Consider the following 16,403-nt stretch of genomic DNA (forward strand, 5'->3'; position numbering starts at 1 on the left):
GCCGGCTGGGGTGTAATAGTAGCGTTATAGAGTCACACCACAAGTGTGTGTAATAGTGGCACACCACAAACTCAAGTCGAGGTTAACCAAGCCAGCCCGATGAGGAAAATCAGCTAAGGTAAGCCACCGAGAAGCTAGACCAAGCAGAGGCCAAGTTTCAGGACATTTTCCCATCGCACATCCACTCTTGTGGGCCTGGTTTACGTAAGCGCACCCAGCATGCTAATGGAACTCTTCTGCAGCTGCTACTTAGGAGGCCACACACACACACTCAAATGGATTCTCTTAAACACACACACACACACACACACACACACACACACACACACACACACACACACACACACACACACACACACACACACACACACACACACACACACACACACACACACACAATGTTAAAAGCATCACCCTTGGTCTTTGGAAAGTGATTATGCATGCAACACCACATACCCCATCGGCCCGGCAACCAAGCCATCGCTGGACCTTCTTGTGTACATTCCCTTTGTTTTCGTTCACATCCTTCCCCCACTCTACATAATGATTAGCTTCTTCGTATACAGCTCCAAACCTCGTACTCAATTTGATGAGATGTTTTCACTTTTTTACACAAATGTCTTCTCGCTCTCTTTCATCTGTCATTCTCTCTCTCCTTTACTCACTCTCAATGTCCCTACCTCCTTCCCTCTCTTTCCTTCCTTCCCTCTCCCTCCCTCTCTCTTAGCTTCTTTCTCTCTCCCTCTTACTCTCTTCCCCTTTCTCCCATAGCTTAGTTTCAGTCTTATTTGTGCCATCTTGTTGCTGCAGTGCTGGCTGCCATTCAGTCACATCCCCCCCCCCCCCCCCCCCAATCTCCCTGGTTACCCCAATCCGTCACCGTGGTTACCCCCACACTAAATGGCCGGTGAGTTTTGACAGATCCCGTAACATTCCAGCCCCCCCCCACACACCTCCTCTAACACATACGGTCTCCTCGTATCTCCAGCTCACCCATGATCAAACATCGTATGTACACGGATACACTTCACTGCACTGCGGATCCTTGCCTGGAATTCTGAATGTAATGACCACTTTTAAGTGCACTTTGAGTCTCATATTACCCTATAAGAATTTCATACATTTTGACGTGGAAGAATAAACCTGAAGTTTCAACAAGAGTTATTTTTGAAGAAGCATAAATTAATGCATATGGATATATACATTAATTATTTGCAGGAATAAAAAAATGGCAGTTAAATGTTGAATTTTGCATTAAGTCCTTCCAGTGAACCGGCTGACCTAATGCCGTGGACTGCCAGCATGGGATAGAAGAGAGACTGGAAAGAGGCTTCCGATTTAGGTTACCTTTGTATTTAGACGGATTAACAGAATGTGGATTACAGACAGCCACACACGCATACACACACCCACGGAAAAACACTGTGTGGCCTACTGCCTCCAATGGCTTCCAAAGTGGGATGGATAAATAAACAACAGAGCAACTCATCGCAAGCTAGCTTCTCTGCGATATTTAAGTTCTCAACAGGCATCTTGTCTTGGCCTTAAAGATGGAGGCTACAGCCTTTGGCTCTTGGATATCATTGCCTTTAAAAGAATGCTTTCACTACTCCAGAAGATGCACAAAAAACAATCAATAGCAACGCAAGGTCCTTGTGTGGCTTTTGGATATTGAAAGCATTTTATTTCGAGACCACCCTCACTAAAGTTCACACATACATAAGCCATGGGGAAGCAGAACCAGCCCAGAGTGCATTAAAGAAGGCTGCAGTCACACCGTCTTTGACATGCCATCGACTTTTATTTCTTCATCGGATGATCGCACACAAGACAACGACAACACGCATTAGGATTCCCTCAGGGCCCTGGCAGCTCGCACCCTCCCCAGCACCCCCACCGACACCTTGTCGGCCCTAGCCAAGAAGAACCAGAGCGCACTGAGCATGCTCAGAACAAGGTGGGGGGACCCTCACTGTTGAGGGGAAACACCCACACGCGTCCGTGACAGGGAGCGACAGAGTGTGCGGGTTGAGCGCCTTGAGGAGACAAACATGGGGATTAAAAGCAGGGGTGGGGCACATGGGTGGGTGGGACTGGGCAGGGTGCAGGGCTCTAGGAGGGATGGCTGCTCCAGTTGTGGCCGATAGTAGGTCACAGTGGATAACAGATGGCCAGGAAACTCCCAGCCCGCCCTCCCTCCCTGGGGTGTCCTACAAAAGGGCTCTGTGGGCACCCGGCTACCATAACCGACCCATCCCACCAGGTTGTTTTGTTTGCGTGCTCGCGTGCATTGCAGCGAGCCTCGTGTTGACAACCACCATTTTGTTTCGTGACTTGTTGGATCACGCTAAATGAGAAGGCTTCTGCCTCTCTGCGGGCCTGGGTTCTATTACCGTCTGCTTCCAGCGTGGTGGGGTTGTCTAGCTACCGTGTGGTTACGCTAACGCCAGGGGAGCACCGTTTGTTTTTTTGTAGCTTGTTGCAACGACACTCACATCTCTGGGCGGACTCCAGATGCTGCCCCTCACATGCACGGTTCCTTTGGAGCCTGACTAGGGCTAAAACAGAAAATCAAGAATCGTCTAATTTTGGATTGGGCCAAAGGATGTGTGGAGTAGGAAGCGGTTGTATTCTCTTACACCACACAGTATTTCCTGCAGAGCACCCTACAACGCAGTATGGTCATCGTTATCATCATCATCTTCATCTTCATAGTGCTCGTCACAGTGGCCTGGTTTTTCGTGTCAGGTTTTTTTTCAGGTTAAGTGGCTTGTGTTGCCAGTGAGTTTCTTATCTCACAGTCGTTTCTCATTCTCCTTGATAAGGTCTGGAGTTGGATTTAGGTCACTTCCCCTTCCTGTGTCACCAAACTCGATTCCAGCTACGAGTCAAGTTTTTGTGATTTATCGCTGGCGTGTAAAACTGGCAGGATGTTGAGGTGAGATAGAGCTTCTGTCTAGTCGAGGGAGAGCTGCGATTTGACGCCTGATAACTGGCACGCCAAACGGTTCTGTAGAACACATGCGGAACCAAAGCTCCAGCCCAGAAGGAATTAAATGGAAAACGAGGCAACCAAACAATTTCCCATGGCCGTACCAATTCAAAAGAAAAAAAAAAGAAACTTTCCTTCAGCAACCCTCGCACTCGGGCTAAACCAATCAGCGTAAGCGAAGGATTTTGAGGCTGCGGTTGTCATAATTGGTTCCAAATGGTGCTAACCCTGGTAATGAATGCTCTTGACCCCAGATGTGCCACGAAATCAACCTGGACCCCGTCGCCATGCGACTCTCTACTGGCCGTTACGGATGTGTTTCGCCATGGTTACGGTTGCATAGCACCAGAAAGTTTTTCTATTTGGCAGGCTGGCATGATTGGTCAGGAGCGAATTTAGGCTTAAGTGCTGACCCCGGGGCCGGCCACAGCAGCGCATGTTTAAAGAGGGGGCTGGGGGAAGCTTTAAAACATGTTTGTCCCTGTGCCACAGTGCTCCGTCGGGCCAGACGAGACAAGGAAAACGACCCTGGCCCGAAGGAGGACGCCAAGACCTATCAGCAGCCGCCGACTGACAATCCTCGACGGAACACCCAGAGGAGTGTTGTCTTCAATTCAGCGCTCCGAGTTGATTGGTGCGCTGGTGACAGACAGATGTTATAATCGCACTGTTGCATGCAGGACGTTACGTAACATGGTTTTGTCGCAGTAACCTGAACGCATAGGCTGACGGGGGGCTAGGGGGGGGGGGGCATCACATGTACGGCTCTGCTGCTGGAGGGGCGGGGTAGGTGGGGGTGGGTTGGTAGGAGAAGCGGGACAGTGTGACCTTGCTCGATAATCTGTCTGGTATCCCGCCATATCTCACTGGATAATGAAATACAGGACGCCGGACACATGGGGGGCTGGTCGGGACTGCTGACACGCTGACTTGCGATATTGTCGAGTGTGTAAGGAAGGAGTGTCTCTCCTGTTTGCTGAGGTGTGGGCAACCTCTAGCCACAGTCCACTGGACGAGCTGCCCTGTGCTTTTTCCCCCAGATGTTGCCTAAAAGACACGCGTTTCTGCACGAGGTGTTGACTCCGTCCAATAGACTGTACATTATGACACCGGTGTGGTTGGTAAGGGAATAAACATCATAGGCTTTCTGAGGTCGCCGTTTGCGTGTGTGTATGTGTGAGACAGAGCTGTGTGGAGGCAGGAGAATACAGACAGACGTGGGAGGCGATTGAAGAGTAGCCTGCCCCATGCTTCAACCATGATTTTATGCAGGGGCAGGGAGCTGGTTTGACTGCTTGCTCGAGGATACCTACTACTGGTCTCCTGGCAGTGAGGGGATTCCAAGCCGGTACCACTCATCTGCTTGCTCAACACCCCAGCCACTACACTTTATTTGTTATATCTCTTATCCACCAAAGATATACATCAAATATTTAAATAATGGAAAGCAGTATACTGAAAAAATATCATTTACATTCTGCACAATCAAATAAGATATGATGTGTGACATGACTTCTGTCTTCCATCCGTCCAGCCGTGGAAATGCATGGGAAGGGGGCTGTCTGAAACAACCATACTGCCAGACTATTTTTACTAACAGTAGGAGAATGGTAGCAAACAAGAGGAGGGTGAGAGAGAGGACACACAGAGGGACAGAATGAGCGAACGAGGGTGTTGAACAAAGCGGCTAGTGTGAATTCTGTCTCAGCCTTGGGTTGCACTGGCTGTTTTCAGTCAGTCAGTTAAGAGAGAGAGTGTGTGTGTGTGTGTGTGTGTGTGTGTGTGTGTGTGTGTGTGTGTGTGTGTGTGTGTGTGTGTGTGTGTGTGTGTGTGTGTGTGTGTGTGTGTGTGTGTGTGTGTGTGTGTGTGTGTGTGTGTGTGTGTGTGTGTGTGTCAACATCAAACTACAGATTGATGTCCTCCTGAGACCATAACACAAGTAAAGATATGCACTAAAAATGGCATTTCCTGTTAGTGTGGGTGGAGAACGTCGGCTTCAGCTTGACGCAAGAGCTTTGAGCATTTCTATTTTTTTGGTTTTACAGCGGCCTGATATTTAACCTCAATGACGACGGGTCAGCTCTGGTTGACATCACGCCCCCCGCCTTGCATGATCACATCATCCCCCCGGAACAAAAGACTCCCTGATGTGCCGCTGCAAAGCACTGCGTGCGATGACATTCTCTGATTTTTAATAACCAAAACAACACCAACTCCATTCACACACAGCCTACGCGGTTTGTGTTTGTACTACCCAAACATGGCTGCTCTTCAGGCGCCTTGATGAGGGGGCCACCACCACTTCCTCGCGATCCACCTGACAGCCACAAGCACTGCAGTCTGATACATAAAGCATTCAGTAGGGGGTCACTGTCACATATTGTCCAACGACACACAAGCTTCAACTTTACATACAACTTTACACAACAGGGGTGCTGTACAGTGATGCGGCATTACGGCTCCTCAGCCGGCGTCTCTGTAGCGGGTTGAGACCCGCCTCTGACCCTGCCCTTCAGCAACTTGCAACAGCAAGGAGGCAGCTTGAGCCCCCACCACTGATGCAAGCCATGGAGCCTCCGTCTGGGCTTTGAGCGCGAGGAAGGGGAAGTGTGCGAGCACGTGTGATGCAGAGAGCCGGGGCACCACTGGAGAGAGTCCCCGTCGGTCTCTGTGGACCGGAGCCCGAGGCACAGTCGGATTAACACAAGGCCGAGCCTTGGGAGTCTGACGCTCGTCCCTGGATCATTACCGCCGGGCCCCGGCTCGGAGAAGAGGCTTCCTGCATCCGCTCTAACCATTACTGTCTCTTTCGTTTCAGTCCATAAAGGCATAACAACACATGGGCCCCCCTCGGCATAGCTTGACCTTTTGGCTTTCTCACACTGTGTGTCCGTGTCTGCTACTAAAAAAATAAAGCATTCTCACTTCTCTATCACTCATGTGTCTCTTTCTCCCAGTAGCCGTCTAAATGTTATCCAAAGCTATGCATCAATTGGCTGACTGCAGGCCGGTTGCATTTCTCACAAAACGGAATGAACGCCTTTTCTTGTTTCTCTCTTCGCAATTATCTACGGACAGAGCAGCTCCCACTGCATTTTTGGATAAGTATCGGAGGAGACACAGAAACGTTTTCAGGGCCCCAGTGATAGGCACGGGGGGAATGCAGGCTGTTAGCAGCTAGCTAGCTAGGATCACACCGACTGTGGATGGGGGAGCCTGCGCCATTATGATGTAGTGTAGACACTCTCAACAACTGTGACGGCGTCAGAGTGCAGCCGTGGAAAGAAGCGTGGAGGGTGCTAATTAATGAACAAAAGTGTGTTAAAATAGCCTATAGTGCACACCTCCAAGTGTCTCCAGCTCTTATGGTTGCTCGTATGAGAAGAGTCAACACTGCATACAAATGATGTGTGACACATTATATACAATACAAAGAACACAGAGGCCTTTCTCTGCAAGAGGAATAAAGTGGGCTATATCCAACTTCTGGTGGCCCTGTGGAAGTATGTCTGCACATTGAGAATAAATTAAAACAACTGTTTCGTAACATTGCTATAATTCCTCTGTGGGTTTTAATTTTCATGAACCACAGGGAATCCCCAAGTCTAACTTTAGATGGACATGGAATTAGCATTCAGAGTGAGTGAGTGAGTGAGTGAGTGAGTGAGTGAGTGAGTGAGTGAGTGAGTGAGTGAGTGAGTGAGTGAGTGAGTGAGTGAGTGAGTGAGTGAGTGAGTGAGTGAGTGAGTGAATGATCACCTTAATCGGGTCGACACTGAAGCGGATCTTCCGAGAGGCCGGCGGGTCCTCCTCCTCAGGCAGCCCAGTGACCTCCACGCAGCTGGACTCGGGTTCGTAGCTGTCATCCTCCTCTTCTTCCTCCTCTTCTTCCTCCTCGTCTTCCTCCTCGTCCCTCTCCCCTTCCTCCTCGTCCACCTGGCTATCGTACTCCTCCCCCACAGAGCTGTAGGTGCCGACGTCCCCCGACCGGCGGCCCGACTGCGGCTCCTCATCCCCGGTTCTCCCTTCACCCTCTGCCCCCTCGCCGTCCACCTGTGGCCCTCCATCCTGGCCCGTGCCCCCCTTCGGAGAGCTTTGACGCGGCTGCCGGCCGGTGGCGTCCCCGTTCCCCACGGAGGCGTGGGTGTCCCCGCTGGAGAGGGTGCTGCCGGGGTCCTGACCCTGGTTAAACTTGCTGGGCTTCACGTCCCCACTCTTCGCCTCGACCCCCGCATCCGAGACCGACTTTTGGTTCTTCTGGTCGTTTGGTTCCGCTGCATGGTGGTGGTGATGGTGGCGGCCGGAGGAGAGTTCAGCACCGTTTTGGCCCCCGTTGAGGCTGTCAGATGTGGGGGGCGACCGTGTGCTGGTGGTGGTCCTTCCCCTGGGGCTCCTGGGCGGGCCCCCTTCCTGGTCCTTCTGACCGCGGCCCCCCTCATCCTCGTGGTTGCTGACCGGCAGCGCCCTGGCCCTCTTGGGGATGAGTTTTGAGTGCAGCACACCCACTTTGGTGCACACCCCGCGGGAGGGTAGGGGCGGCGTGGAGGACAGGCGATGCAGGTTGCTCCGGAGCTCGGCGGCGCGCTCGAACACCGCGCTCAGCTGGCTGACCGTGGGGGACACGGCCTCGCTGGTGTCTAGGCTGTCCAGGGACTCTGTGCTGCCGTTGAAGCGGCCGACGTCTAGCCGGCCATCCTGGAAGCTCGAGGCCTTGTCTGTCTTCAGCAACACCCGCGTGGTCGCCAGCTTCTCCTGCTGCCGCTCCTGCTGCTGCTCAAATATCCGCCGCGTCTCCTGCAGCTTGGAGTAGCTGGGCGACGACGCTCTCTGCGGCTGCTGCCCGTTCTCCGCCTTGGGGTCTAGTTTACCAACGCGGTCGGAGACCGTAGATCCCAGTTTCAAAAGCGCACTATGGTCCACGTTCTCGTTCAAGCTCCCTGCTCGGGGTAGGGACAGACGGACCGATGTGTCGGCGTTGTCTGTGTCCTCCATCTCGCCGCCCTCGCCATCGCCCTCTTCGGCGCCGTCGGCGCAGGGCGATGTGGTGGTCATCTGCTGGAACATGTTCTTAATACGGTGGACGTTGGAGCCGTACCTGCGTCCCCGCGGGCCTTCCTGCAGGTCTCCGTTCGCGGCATTGTTCTCCTTCACGGGCTTGAGGGCCTGCATCCCGGCTTCGTACGCGTTACGGTGCGGGGATGGGCTCCTCAGCGAGGATCCAGAGCCAGTGCTCTTGGATGTGGGCTCCGTCTTCATCATGGTCGGTCAGGCGTCGCAACGGATGCTCGCCAGCAGCATGTCTCTCCCTTCTCCTCCCCACCAGGGCAAACACAAATTTTGCTGATCTCGAAATCCGCCGATCAATCCTGGAGAGGTTGGTTAGCGGCAGATGGGGGAGAGAGAGAAATACAAAACAAGAGATGGTTTAAAGGCCAAGCTAGCATCCAACGCGACTGTATTTCAGTGTAATTGAGAATGGGAGCACGATGCATCTGTCATTAGCCCCGCTTGCAATTATAATGCAAAAAATCCCTATCCCTTTAAACAAAGCTTGACATATCAGCACCACGCATAAACACACTGCTGCAGAAAACTAGAACAGTAAGTCATAAGCTTCGGACTTAACACTGACGACAGATTGCTTACGTTTAATCCCTTTTTAAAGGAAGCATCATTTTGATCTCTTCATTCTGTGAACTGCAGATTTCTGGTCCTCGTAGAGACAGAGAGACTGCTGCATGGACCAGGATCCCACTGGGTCCTAAAGCCAGTCTCGTTACCTGGTATTTCCCATCTGGAGGCACATTTGATATATTTCCCTTTACTTATATAAACACATTGGACATTACAATTTACTGCACTGAGATAAAAAACGTAATAACCTAACCATTAACTAAATAGGTTGGCAATATGTTTGCTTCATCATAGACACATATAAACGGTGTCAGTAACCGAGGTAGTATTCCTAAATAATTTAGTTGGACAGTAGCCTGCTTGAGCATACGTGTTTTACCAAAGTTTAAATATGTTTAACTACTGCGTCGTAATAATGAAATATAAATGAATAAAGTGTAAAGAAACCGGTTAGCTAACAGCGTTAGGACCCAGAGGATAAAAGCGAGGACACGTCAAATCTCTCTGTCACTTCCGCTATTGTGTGTCCGTGGTTTCCGGCAGGCTCTGGTTGCTGTTTGGCAGGCAATAATATTTCCCAATTAAATCACAATTCTTGATATTTGGCCCCGTTTGTTCTATGCTTAATTTACCTCTGTTTACCCGCATAATATTTATATTTTATTTGCTCTAATTGTGTCTGTGCATAAAGACACACGCATCGACCATATATCCTATGTATCATCAATTTAACAATTTATTTCCCTATGGGAATATTATTTACGTCCTGCAATATAAAATAGGCTAAAGAGTAAGTGATACAATTGGAAATAATGCAGAAGTTTCTAAATAGTGATATTATAACAAATCAACAAAAAAAACATGTATTATTCAACCCAATCAGTCAATGTCTCAATCACACCACAAAGCATCCCACAATATAGCCATCGTTGAATTAATAGAGAGGCCTAATTAGCATGATGGTAATGACAATTGAAAAGGTTACCCTCCAATTTAATGGGGAACATAATTACACACACACACACACACACACACACACACACACACACACACACACACACACACACGCATGCACGTGTACACACACACACACGCATGCACGTGTACACACACACACGCATGCACATGTACACACACACACACACACACACACACACACACACACACACACACACACTACTCGTTGTTTGGAGACTGTAGGGATAAAGATAGCCCTGGACTGTCTGGGGTTGTGGGTCTGGGTCTGTCCACTTGCTGCTGTCAATCAGAGGTGAAAACAAAATGGCAATGAAGCGGAGCTGGGTCTTCTTCCTAGCAGGCAAGTGAATATGCTCTTTATGTATATTTTTTGTTGAATGACTGTAGCCACGGCTCCCTTTGAAGTTTACACTTGGCATAGTAGGCCTTGCTCTGAAGTTGAATTGTTGGTTTCATAGAAATATTAACTCATACCTTTGACTCACCTCAAGTCCTCAAGCTATTGTGTGTGGGTGAGCGTGTGTGTGTGTGTGTGTGTGTGTGTGTGTGTGTGTGTGTGTGTGTGTGTGTGTGTGATTACTATAACTGACTTATTATTATTACTAACTATTCATATTTTCATATTTTTACTCTATCTTTTGTTTCTACAGTATGTGCCATCTGTTCTTTGGGGGCCGATGCGGATATCAAATTCAACATTCCCGTGGGGAAGTTATTCACATTCGAGCTGATGAGGGAAACGTTCCAAAATGACTTTCAGCCCTTGTCAGTCCTCAGTAAGAACCTCCCTTCTACATTCCTCCCATGACTGTCCATTATGAGACAATTACACACCGTTATGCTCCCACATAACATGATACCTGAACCGTGAGTTCCCCCTCTTTGGTCTCTTCCTGAACCCCACTCAGCTGGCATCCTGTATAATGACCCCATGGTGTTCAAGTGCAACCTGCAGTACTCCCCCGACCTGCCTGAATGGCTGCGCCTCACCCAGAGACACCCCTACGACAACGGCTTCCTCTACGGGACCCCCACGTCTGCGGGGAAGAGCATCATCGAGGTATCCATGCACAGCTTCGTCTGTCAGCTGATTAAAAAGATGTCAGAGGCGTGTGTTGTGTTTTACGTACATTCATTTTTCTCAGTGACATCATTTGTTGTTATGGCTGTCTGTGAATCTGTAAATCATTAAAAAAAATAATGTAAACATGTTTATTATACTGTGAAAAGAAATACCATTCATTTAGTCGCATGAGTGATGATATTTGTATAGGCTTACTAAACTGTATTTCACGTTGCTTACAAATGATATTTTTTATAATTGTTTTACAGATTTATGCCATTAATAAACGGACTTATGAAACAACCAAGGAGAAACTCATCATACAAGCCTTTGCGGGTAGGCCTATGCATTCATCAATTATCTCTATGGTACAGTGCTTGTTTTTAATTGGAGAGATGGCTTATGTGAAAAGGGACAAAGAGGTAGGCTGCTAGACATCCTCCTCATGCCAAAACCGACACGAGATGTTTATTTTGGTCCTCGTTTTTCCACGGTGTATTGTCCCTAGAAAACATGCTGCCCTACCAAGCAGAATTCTTCCTCAAGCTGAGAGAGATAGAGAAGGTGCTGCCCTCTAGCGTTCAGAATGAGATAAAGCAAGACTTGCAGAAGCTTTGGAAGACAACGGAGTTGCAGATAGTCAACATCACCAACGCACTCGACCGTGGAGGCAGAGTCCCCCTTCCGCTGGCAGGCCACTACGAGGGGTAGGTCGTGATGGCATGGCAATTATTTAGGGTATTCCCTTTTTTTTGCAGTCATATGGTACAATTGTTCAAGTGTTGCATTTTTATATATATATATATATATATATATATATATATATATATATATATACATACTCAAGTCGATTGTAAAATCCTACCCATCCATGTGTGTATCATCTGGGGTGCTGTCTCAGGGTGTATGTTAAGGTGGGCTCAGAGCAGTACTTCTCAGAGTGTCTGCTGAAGGTGCTGACCCCTGACCAGCAGAGGCAGTGCCAGGCGGGGGCCAGGGTGAAGATCCCCGGGGGGTGCAACTACTGCAACATCCCCGGCAACTGCATCACCTGGTGCAAGACCCAGCTGGTGAGAGCTCACCACTTTATTAACCCAATCACCTTATTATCATTAAAGGTGACATATTATACCACCAGGTGTGAGTGTGATTAGCCGTTAGGAAAATCTGCCTCTTCTGACATCACAAGTGGGCGTGTCAACCTAGATGTGTGCTGGATAGATCAGTCGACCAGCCTACCCACTGGACTAAAGTAAACGTTGCTCATCTATCCATCATACTTTTAGTTTGACATGCCCACTTGTGATGTCAGAAGAGGCAGATTTTCCAAACGGCTTGTAACGGCTAATCACACTCACACCTGGTGGTATAATATGTCAACTTTAACACAGTGTAACTCAGTGTTCACCGCGTTAACCCATTCACTTTATAAGCATTAACACAGTGTAACTGCATCCCCTGGTGCAAGACCAAGCTGCTGAGAGCCCACCATGTGAACCACGTCACTTTATTGGCATTAACACAGTGTTTTGGCCTGAACCCATTTTTACATTTGAAATTATTTTGCAGGCCTGCCGTCTAACTGTGTCGCGACACAAATAATTGTAACCTCCTCATCATACACAAAGTTAAATGTGAATGAGTCAAAACATCATTGTTGGTTTAAATCTTATAGCCATTTCTCAGTTGATACAGCCAACACGGCTGTAAACTCATTGATATTATTGATGCAATGATAACGTTTTGAAGAAATGTTCCTGGTCGTATAAGTAGAAGCGCTGTGCTTTGAAGGACCCTATTGCCAAACTAAACCCTTCCCTTCTATCACTATTCAACCTTGATCTTCTCTTCTTCTTCTTTGTACTTTGAAGACTATATTTTGAAACTTGACATAACTTTTACTTTTCAACATAAAGCTCCCCACATCCTTTGTTCTGCAACCTCACCATGAACTCATCTTCAGTTCCTGTTTCTTTCTTTTTTTCACACCTTAGTTTGACTTCTCGAGTCCGGAGCCCAGCGCCCCTCCCCCCACCATGGGCCCCGGAGTCCTGGAGGACGGGGGGGTGTTTGACCCCCCCGAGGCCCCCCCCAGCAGGGACTTCCTCCCGGACTACCTGGTGACAGTGATCGTGCCCCTGGTGCTGGGCCTCATCCTGCTGGCGCTGCTGGCCTACGTCATGTGCTGCCGGCGGGAGGGAGTGTACGTATTTAGAGTCCTTGGCTTTTACTTTCTCATTTGAACTAATTTGTCGTCGAAATGGACGATACATTTTTGTGTGTGTGTGCGTGTGTCACACTACACTTCTAAACAATGTGTGATATTTTGTGTTTGAATGGTATTCCCCCCCATCATGGTGAAAGCCAGTCTGTAGTTTAGTCGATGTTTCCACTTCTTCACTCATTAAAGGGTGTGATTAAAGGGGCCCTATATCACCAAGGGTGATCTATCCATCAAACATCTCGGTGAACATCCCCACGTGTGACTTCACTGATGGATAGATTTAGGCTCAGCATTGCTTATCAGCATCCCTCCTGGTGCTAAATTAGGGACCCTTTATTAGAGACATGGACGACATACTTTAGTTAGAAAGACGCTACACTGGAAAGAGTTGTTGGGGATTTCTGTTTTTGTGGTTCAGGGGCGTTTGTTTTTGTGATTAGGGAGTGTTTGTTCTTGTGATTCGGGGGCGTTTGTTTTTGTGATCGGGGGGCGGTTTGTTATTGTGGTTGGCGTGGATGTATGTTTTGGTTTGTTTGAATATTTAGAATTTTCTCTTGATGTATTACTTTTCTTTCAGAAGCTTAGCTTATGTGTTTGTTCTTCAAATGCTAATATGTTATTATTTTCTCACAGGGAGAAGAGGAACATAAAGACTTCAGAGTAAGTCTGTCATCCCGTTTGGATTTGAATTGTTCACCTTTCTTCATCCCCATAGATTACATTTTAGTACCTCCCACAAACCTTTAAACTCCACATTTCCATGTGCATCAATAACGTCTCTACTCTCCTAAGGGCGCAGTGAGCGATGTCTTTTTTTTGGGTAACTTCCTGTCAGTTTTGCAGTTGGTCTTACGTGACTCCTGTCTGTTTCCTGGCAACGGTCTCTTCTTTCTTTTCTTTAGCCGTTCCTCGCTTGGCGTGTGAGGTTGTGTAATCCGTTCCCCAGGGGGCGCAGGAATCAGTAGCTTGGCCCGTATCCTCCATTGTCAGTCAACACTGAAACACTGCAGCCCACCACTGGTCGAGCAGAGAGGAACACCACTTTGCAGATTTCTGTCTCCTGATTGGATAGAATGGGAACAGGATAGTAGAAAATGCGATGGGACTGGGAGCCACGCCGACCAAACACTATCAATGGTGGCTGTCAGAACAAAGAGTGATTACAACTTTTAACAAATACATATCGCAGACATACATATTGGCAGATTTCTCTCTCCTGATTGAATACAGTGGGAACAGGATACTCTAAAATAAAGAGGCGGGAATGGGAGCCACACAGACAAAACACTGTCAGTGATGGCTGTCGGAAACAAAGAGCGATTTAACAATTATTATAATTAATTAGTTTAACGTCTATGCATTTCCATAATAAGCCAACAGCCACCAACCTAGTCCTCTATAAAGCCTCACCCCGTCTCCACCAGCACCATAGTCCTCTATAAAGCCTCACCTCGTCTCCACCACCACCATAGTCCTCTATAAAGCCTCCCTCTGTCGCCCCCTGCAGGATCCAGATGTATCACCACCACACCATCCACGGGAACAGGGACGAGCTGAGGAGCATGGCGGAGGGCCGCCGCGTGGCTCCCCTCTCCACCCTGCCCATGTTTAACTTCCGCACCGGGGAGAGGTTTGCCCCCCTGCAGTCAGACAGCCCCAGCATCCCCCTCATCATGGCCCAACAGTAAGGCGCGTGTAATGACAGTATCTGGGTTTGATCCCCGATGTCAGAATGCATCTGTATCTGAGTTCACTGTAGGTTGCCTTGGGTTGGCTCAATGACTATACACATGTTGCTGACTTGACTTGCACTCTGATTAAATTGATAATACTGGAGCTTACTCATTTGTTCGAATTTCCATAGATCAACCCATAAGCTTTAAGTGAGCGAAAGGCTCTGTGGTGTCCATTCCGATTGACTGCACAGTGCACACCTGACTGCATGAGATGTTAGATCTGACCAATCAGGGGGGATTTTCTCAGATTGGTTCAGGGAATCCATTTAGCCTGTCAATCACATTTTCGGGTTTGCGGCTTTTTACAAATCTCGCTCTTCATTATATTTTTCTTGTTCACAGTGAACCCTCCGTTGACTCGATGCCAAGGTAAAGCCCACCTGGTCTACCTTCGATGTTGGAGAGGAACATGCATGACAAACGTATGTTTATTTGTTTTTAAAATGGGGGCTGGCGAATTTCCCCCCCCCTATATATACAGGAAATCACACGCTGGATGTTTACTTATGTTTTTCGTGCTTCAAAAATATTAGTTATACATTATATCCACTGAAAATATGATAAATTGTCTTTCACGGTTTTATTATTAACATGTATTTACTTAGCCATGACAGTAGAGGGCGATGTTGGATAGTGTTATTTCTAACGTTTCTGAAAAAATAAAGAAATAAAGAAACAAAGCTATGCTTCCAATACATATCAGTCTTGGTTGTGTGTCAATACACTTCTACACAGTATAGTTTATCTAGCCTAATTTTTTAATTAGTTCTAACAAGTCTAATCTAAGAAGACACATACTATAATGGATCTATATTTGGATCTTTCAAAAACAATTAATCTCACTCTATTCATTCCAAAGGTTAAAACGTTTCTACTGTAGGATTGTAGTCATGCCACTTCTTAGAAAAGGCACTAAAATCGACCACAAGGTCCAGCTGCTGCTTCTATGGGGAGAATGGAACATGAATCAACTCGCAGCAGACTGCAGTCTCAGCATCTACTCTCACTCCAACTAGGGAAACGCATTACCAAATGAAATACATTAACACAGCCACAGGTAAAGATTACCAGCTTTTTCTTTTATTGAAAAATATAGCTGTTATTTCAAAGAACAGAGTGGTAGATATATATTATTCATATACGTACAGTAAAACGAGGGGAGGAGAAACGGTAAAGAAAATAGTATACTTTATTAGATTACAGCCACCCAGTAAAAAAACAACTAAAACAAGACGTTTTACGGCCACGCTTTCGCCAACCTCCCCTCACAATCGTTTTTTATCCCAACCAACCACAGATGGTTCATTTATTTTTAGCAGTCAAACAATCTCCCAGATGATTTGATGTAAAAAGTTATCATTTGGAGCTATTAAGGTGGATTTTTATCACCAACCTTCATGTGTTTTTCCACATATAAGCTCCACTTTGTTTTTTATTGCTGAAATTAAATCTAATTGCATTAAAGGATGGCACAATGTGTAGGCTGTTATGTTCAGTTATTCGGATTAGAGCAGCGACAGCGCAGCGTTCTGTGGAAATATTCTTTCCTAGTGTCCGTTAGTGTGAAAAACAAAACTTGGTGGAACATGAGGAATTTCAGCTCCCCCAAACAATCCCAAAAAAGGACTTAACCAATCAAGTCAAGTGAAACCAAAACAAAATGCAACACAACCCAGATTTATGGCCCGTCGAGTTTCTGCGAGGGAACTTGGTGGTTTGAAAACATACTGCAGCGAGCGTACATAGAATCATTCAATCACAAAAAACACAATGACG

The 16,403-nt window shown here is 47.5% G+C and overlaps 2 protein-coding genes across 2 annotated transcripts; one reads left to right on the top strand and one right to left on the bottom strand.

Moving 5' to 3' along the window:
* Positions 1-6,547: 6,547 nt before the first annotated feature.
* On the bottom strand, positions 6,548-9,021 carry LOC130371939 (neurabin-2-like). The gene is made up of 2 exons (XM_056577821.1): positions 8,639-9,021; positions 6,548-8,358 (listed from the first exon to the last, which is right to left on the bottom strand). The coding sequence occupies exon 2, from the start codon at positions 8,249-8,251 to the stop codon at positions 6,620-6,622; it is 1,632 nt and encodes a 543-aa protein (XP_056433796.1). The 5' UTR covers positions 8,252-8,358; positions 8,639-9,021; the 3' UTR covers positions 6,548-6,619.
* An 827-nt stretch (positions 9,022-9,848) lies between these two features.
* sgca (sarcoglycan, alpha) lies at positions 9,849-15,335 on the top strand. The gene is made up of 10 exons (XM_056577822.1): positions 9,849-9,944; positions 10,255-10,380; positions 10,513-10,664; positions 10,937-11,003; positions 11,176-11,374; positions 11,569-11,737; positions 12,662-12,870; positions 13,525-13,551; positions 14,399-14,575; positions 14,970-15,335. Exons 1-10 carry the CDS (start codon positions 9,908-9,910, stop codon positions 14,998-15,000), a joined length of 1,194 nt encoding a protein of 397 aa, XP_056433797.1. The 5' UTR covers positions 9,849-9,907; the 3' UTR covers positions 15,001-15,335.
* The last annotated feature ends 1,068 nt before the right edge of the window (positions 15,336-16,403 follow it).

Source organism: Gadus chalcogrammus, chromosome 18 (genome assembly GCF_026213295.1).
Source record: "Gadus chalcogrammus isolate NIFS_2021 chromosome 18, NIFS_Gcha_1.0, whole genome shotgun sequence".
Lineage (NCBI taxonomy): Eukaryota > Metazoa > Chordata > Actinopteri > Gadiformes > Gadidae > Gadus > Gadus chalcogrammus.